This window comes from Rhea pennata, chromosome 17 (genome assembly GCF_028389875.1).
Source record: "Rhea pennata isolate bPtePen1 chromosome 17, bPtePen1.pri, whole genome shotgun sequence".
NCBI lineage: Eukaryota > Metazoa > Chordata > Aves > Rheiformes > Rheidae > Rhea > Rhea pennata.
The window spans coordinates 1,284,528-1,290,527 of NC_084679.1; the positions used below are offsets into that span (position 1 = coordinate 1,284,528).

Genomic DNA, 6,000 nt, shown 5'->3' on the forward strand with positions numbered 1-6,000 from the left:
GGGAGTTAATACAAGTTGGAAATTTCCATTTACAAGAACCCAAAGGAAGGAGGAACTCAACACTGAATGTGCTGCGAGAAAGCTTTCCGCGAGGCAGGCTTCCGAGTGTGGAGCTGGACCTGCGGCGGGAGCTCAGTCAGCAAGGCCCGCCAGGCCATTCGACTGCCCTCGAACCCACGACATCAAGGCAGTATGCTCATCGTCCTGGAGCAAAGATAAAATCTAGGGCTTGGCGCTCAGCAGCTGCAACATTGGGGTGCCACAGATCCACCATGAAGACCACGCGGGGGCCCTCCTCCGGGGCACCTGGATGGGATTCAAGAGCTTGGTGAGATGTCAGCTTGCAGCAATGAAGCATCTAGGATTTTCTCCTGTTCCTCTCGCATCAGAGACCTGCGCTCACTCTGAGCCTGTGCAGGGGATGGCCTCTGCACCACACCTGAGGAAGCCAGGAGCAACGGGGAGCTGAGGCATTCGGTGAGGATGCTGCAACACCCCCAGGGCAGGCACGTGTGCCAGAGCTGAAGGAGCTCAGGGCAGTCGCGTGTGCCATAGAGCCCCTCTGTTTGTGCATGCCAGACAACGAAGGTCCCTTCTCTGGAAGCTCAAATCCTGACGTGTCTGCCCAGTGCAACCCCAGTAAACAGCCCCCCCCCCCCCCCCGCAACTGCTGCTTTTTTGCAGCAAGTCACGAAGGTTTCCCACCTCAGGGCAGCAGGCATGATGACGCTGGTCTTGCTGTTTAAAGGCAGCTTTTATTCCTGCTCTGTTTCAGAGCAATGCACTGACTCTGCTGTGCTATTCTGGCCTTCCCTATCCCCACAGCTCTGAAATAAACTGAGTTTCCCAAATCCATAGCAGAGTCTATGTGGGAGCAGCAGCTTTTGTTCTCCCACTCTCTTCACACGTTCCCCTGCGTAAAACACCTCTGCTTGATGCTTTTATGCCATCAGCAGCTAATGCTGGTTAATCCAGGAGAGCTGAAACAGTACAGCCTCTAGCTGTGAGGGAGAGAGGCAACAAAACAGGCCAGTGTTCGTGCTTCTTCCCACCTGCAATGCTGTGTTTTTCCAAGGAAGCATGAATTCCATCTACCTGAGGTTGCTGCCATCAAAGGTTTAGGATGATCTAAGCTCTAGAAAGCTGGAAAGGAGCCTCATGGAAAAAGCCAGACCAATTGCAATCTAACCCAGAGGGTGGGAGAGGTGTCATCTGAGTCCAAAGCTACAGACAAATGAGGTGCATAAGGGACTGCCTGTCCTGAGCAAGTACTTGGGGCATGACAGGTGATGCAGAGTCTGCCTTTGCTGGGTCTGGATTCTGGGATCCTGTGAAGCTTTTCTCCCTCCTTTGGAGAAAAGAGCCCCTCTGGCACTTCACAGGCTGGTCTGTTGCAATGCAGCAGGGCCAGGCTGCAGCCAGTACTGCTGTGGTGTGCAATAGCGTGAGGATGCTGTGGCTGTCAGCAGTAGTAACTGAGCAGCCTTGCAAAGCTCTGGAGGAAGAGGGAGGCTTTTTTTGTGCTTGCTGTCATGGCATGGAGAAGGCCATGAGGCACCCATACTGGACCGGCAAATGTTTGTGACTACTGCAAGGCTGAAATCCAATTGTAGACTTAGAAGAGAATTGAGCCTTAGGGCAGGCTGAGGAGGGGACTCCGGGAGGTCGACTGGGCAAAGGGAACTGGGCAAGCTCTGCTACCCTGAAGCAGCAAGAAGCACTAGTAATGTGTGGGTCTTTGCAGTGCCAGGAACGGGGATACTGCCTTCCCTGTACTTTGGACCCTGGTGCAAGCCAAGGGCATCAGCAGTCTAACTTGCAAGGGATCCAAATGTCTCCAGGACCTGCAGACATCTTGGCAGGAAAAGGGGCTGTGCACAGCGTGTGCTGCTTCCCTGCTCTCCCCAGGCCCTGCAGGAGCTGGCATTGTATGAGATGAAGCTGCGAGGACCTGCAAGCCGAGAGCCAGGATCTGCCATGCACTCTGTACTTACCTTCATGAAACGCAGTGTGCAGGAAAGAGTCATCAAAGAGCAGGCACCGGCCCTCAGCCCAGCACTGAGGTTCGCCTCCCACCACAAGCTCGCAGTTGCTGGGAGTCTTCAGGCCTTCAGGTACAAAGAGAGAGAGGACAGAGGTGAGTCAGGCAGTGCCGTGCTCCCAGAGCTGACCAGGGCTTGCAGACCAGGAGCCTGTGGCCAACCCTTCAGTGAGCAGACCCTTCCCCAGCCCTCCTGCGCTCTGGCACCTGAGCCGGCTCCAAGCCCTGCATCCCTGCTGAGTTTAGCAGCTGATAGCTGGCCCTGTGGCAGTACAGGGCAGGAGGCAGCATGGGCAGCTGCTCAGCCAGCTCACACGATCAAGCTTTTGTCAAGAGACCTGTACTTTGCAGTGCCACGTCCTGAAATGCGAACGCGAGTGCCACACAAGCTCCACGCTGCTGCCACCAAAGGGCAAAGTGGAGACGAGAAGGGCTGCTTCCTTCTAGAGAGCAGGAACAGCAGATGCTGAACCAAACTCACTTCATGGCAAAGTCTAGGGTTCAAAAAAATACAAAGCTGCCACTGCATTTGCAAGCCAAACTCCAAAGCCTGAGCCTTTCCCAGCTGAGTTGATCCATTTCAGCACTAGCCTGCCCCTGCACTGCTCCTGTCCTGCCTGGCTGCAGCCTGGCCGCTGCTGGGCAGCCCTGTGCTGTAGCTGTGGGTATCCCAATGCGCTGAGCATCATCGGCATGCTATTCTGTACCTGGAATGCTGCCAAGTCCCTGGAGCCTGTGAAGCATGGGGTGCATGTAGGAGGTTAGTTTCCTGATGCATTTTTCTGGCTTCAGGGCCAGAAGCAGAGAGAGCCTGCACTCTTATCTCTCTCCAGCACTGCTGCAATTATACTGCCCACTGCAAGGCTAAATCAGCAGAAAAATGCACTGGGACTTGAGCAATGGGCTCAATTCCTGCTCTGCCACAAACTCCCCATTTGACTTTGCATCATTCATATCGTCTGCCTTGGGACTTGGTCACCCACCGGAGACGCTGCAACAGCTGTTGCCCTACCGTGCAGCTGCAAGGCCAGGAATTCATGAGCATTCCAGAAGCCTCATAAGTGGAGAAGCTCTGTGAAGGCCCCATGAAGAAAGACAACCCCAGAAAAAAAAATGTATCTTTTCCTAAAATATTAGTACAAATCAGGCCAGTGCAGCAAGGGCCAATCCTACCACCCTGCGCATCGGGAATGTCACCCATGCAGAGCTGAGGACTGCTGGAGCTGATGCAGAGCCTGCCTACCCTGTGGATGCTGATATGGCTCAGAAAGGGGTCAAGGCTCATGTGACATGCTGGAAACGTGAGCAGGAATGGATTTCAAGTGCCAAAGCCAAAACTGAGTACAGCAGGGGCTCCCAGCTGCCCAGGACAGCTGGGAGAGTTAAAGGCTGGTCTGGTTTTCAAATGCATGCTTCAAAGTCTAGAAAAAACAAAGTGATTTCCCTGCACAGCGGCCTCAACTGGAGGCACTCCAGCTGGAAGGAGCAAGTTGAGCAGTCAGGGAAGCCTTGGGAGGAGGCGGCTCGCAGTGCACAGCACATCCTTCCAGAGCAGCACTCCCCGGGGATGCATGTCTGTCTCTCAGAAGGGAAGAGTGGAACTGGTGGCTGAGTTCAGCAAAGCCAGCAAAGCACCCAGGGCAGTTGTGCTAAGGCTGGTGGCAGCGGGCTTGGGAAAAGTCTGGAGAGGGATTTGGCTGTGCTGATGGCAGGTGCCCAGAGCAAAGTCCGCTCTGGCTTGTCAGAGTGAGCTGGCCCCAGGGGGCTGGTTGTCTCGTACATGCAGCTGTGTTTGGACATAGGAGAGCTGGGACATCAGCACCAAAGTGGGGATGCTGCTGAGCCTATGAGCAGCCCTTTGGCATGCCTTGGGCAAAGTACTGTGTCTTGGCAGCACTGCCAGTGGCCCCAGAGCAGATGGAGGGCCACCGGAGTAAACAGGAGAGGACAAGGGGATGACCCGTACTGCAAGCGTCCCCAGGGCGCGCGTGTTCCTGGAGGAGGAGCATCCTCTCAGCTGTACGCTGCTGGGGCAGGAGGTCTTCGTCTGAAGAAGGCTGAAGCCTGCCTCACCTGCTCTGCGTGCCAGGAACCGTTCTGCCCTTGGCCACGTGAGTGAACCTCCCCGGAACTGCTCAGCACGGACCCTGCTGGCCTAACAGAGGCCTGGGGGGCCCCGGGGTCCCTGGAGGTGGGCTGCCCTCCCGGCACTAGGACGGGTAGTTCCCATATCACCAACTGCTCTGCAGGACGGGAGCGCTTGTTAGATTAGTTCTGAAGCCCAGTTCTCACTGATAATTAAATGGCAAGTCGCAGCCCGAGTGTGTTTACCCAAGCGGAGTTGGCTGAACAATTGCTCCGTGTTTGCCAGCAGGGCCCGTGCGGTTCCTCCCCCCGCGCTAGCGGCGTTATTCCAGCGCTGCAGAATCCCGGCCATCTGTGCCGCGTGGGCACTTCCATCCCGGGCGCTCCCGCGGGGCGGAGGAGCCGCGCGGCGCCCGCCAGCCCATCGTGGCAAGCGCTCAGCTCGCCGCGGGTGAGCACCAGGTCCGCCGGAGGGGATATCCCGGGAGTGAGCCGCGCGGGCCTCTCTTTACCGGGTGATTCGCACAAAAGCAGCACCTCGCCGCCTCAGGGACAGCGCCGCTCTTTGCTCACATCTTTCCGTGGCGGTCTTGTGCGCTGCGGCAATACCTGTGTCGCTAACGGCGCACCTCAAAACCCAGGTGAGGGGGAGCGGCTGGATGGGCAGTGCTGGGGGGCAGCTCCGGTGCTGCAGCAGCGTCCCGGGAGGACTCCCAGCAAGAAACAACCCCGCAGCTCTCGGCTGCCGGGCGCTTACCTAGGTGGCAGCGGATGCGGATGTTGGTGGGTCCGTAGTGCTCTGCAATGACGGTGCCGGGGCTCAGCATGGAGATGCAAGCGTTCCCAAAGACATTGTTGCCAATGCAGGTGCGAAGGCTCCCGAGCAAACGGTACGTCCGTGGGCATTTCCTGCAGTTCCTGGGCACGCACATGCCCTGGTTCACCAGGTAAAAGGTAAACCACTCCCCGCTGGGCGTGCTGTTCATTTTCCATCCTTGCGGGAGGCTGCAGTTTGAGAAAGCCTTGTAGAGGGTCTCAAACTCGCACAGGATGGTCTGGAAGTTGCGCTCCAGTAACTCCACATCATGTTTTTGAGCGTCCCGGGAGAAATAGGGCATGGTTGGTAAGTCCGGTAAGAAGAAGACTTCTGGCTTCTGGATGGACGGCCGGCTGTTCAGGTAGCGGCCCTGCTCTCGGATGCCCTTGTGGATCCTGCCCATGCCGGACCAGGAGTAGCGCTTGGCGTACTCCTGCAGGTTGTGGTAGAGTTTCTGGTTAAGGCCGTCGCTGTGCGTGCAGCGCACGCACTCGGGCGAGTGGCAGTACACGTACCCGTTCTGCAAGCCGTTGGCGTCGGCGCCCTGCATCAGGGCGTTCACAGTGACGTAGGCGCGGGGCTGCTCCCGCCCCACGTGGTAGCAGTACCAGACAAACAGGACTAGGAGGCAGGCGACGGCGGCGAGGGCGCTGGTGTCGCAGTCCCGGAAAGACTGGATGCCCGTGGCGATAAAATCCCGGAGTCCGTCCAGGGACCAGCTCCAGTCCGTCAGCCACTCCAAAGACATGTTTGTGCAGCGGTGGTGGGGTGCGTGCAGGAGGGCCCGGCGATCAGTCCTTGTGGCTCCCAGGGGCACCCACACCATGCAGGTTGGTCGGGGTGCGGAGGGAAAGCTCTACCATGGGGCAGTGGAGCCGCGGCTGTCCCCTGCGTGCCGCAGAGCACCGCATCAGGGAGCAGTGAGCCGGCAGGGTCCCACCTACGTGCTCGGGGGTCCGGGGGGTGCAGCACTGCGGCGTCAGCGGCGGCGTGCCTGCGGCAGGGTCCCCGCAGATGCTCCAGGCTTGCTCATCCTGAAACGCTCTGGGGAAACAAA

The 6,000-nt window shown here is 57.8% G+C and overlaps 1 protein-coding gene across 1 annotated transcript; it reads right to left on the bottom strand.

Moving 5' to 3' along the window:
- Positions 1 to 192: 192 nt before the first annotated feature.
- Positions 193 to 5,775, bottom strand: ASPHD2 (aspartate beta-hydroxylase domain containing 2). Its single transcript, XM_062590114.1, has 3 exons — positions 4,884 to 5,775; positions 1,995 to 2,108; positions 193 to 306 (listed from the first exon to the last, which is right to left on the bottom strand). Exons 1-3 carry the CDS (start codon positions 5,767 to 5,769, stop codon positions 197 to 199), a joined length of 1,110 nt encoding a protein of 369 aa, XP_062446098.1. The 5' UTR covers positions 5,770 to 5,775; the 3' UTR covers positions 193 to 196.
- Positions 5,776 to 6,000: the final 225 nt, after the last annotated feature.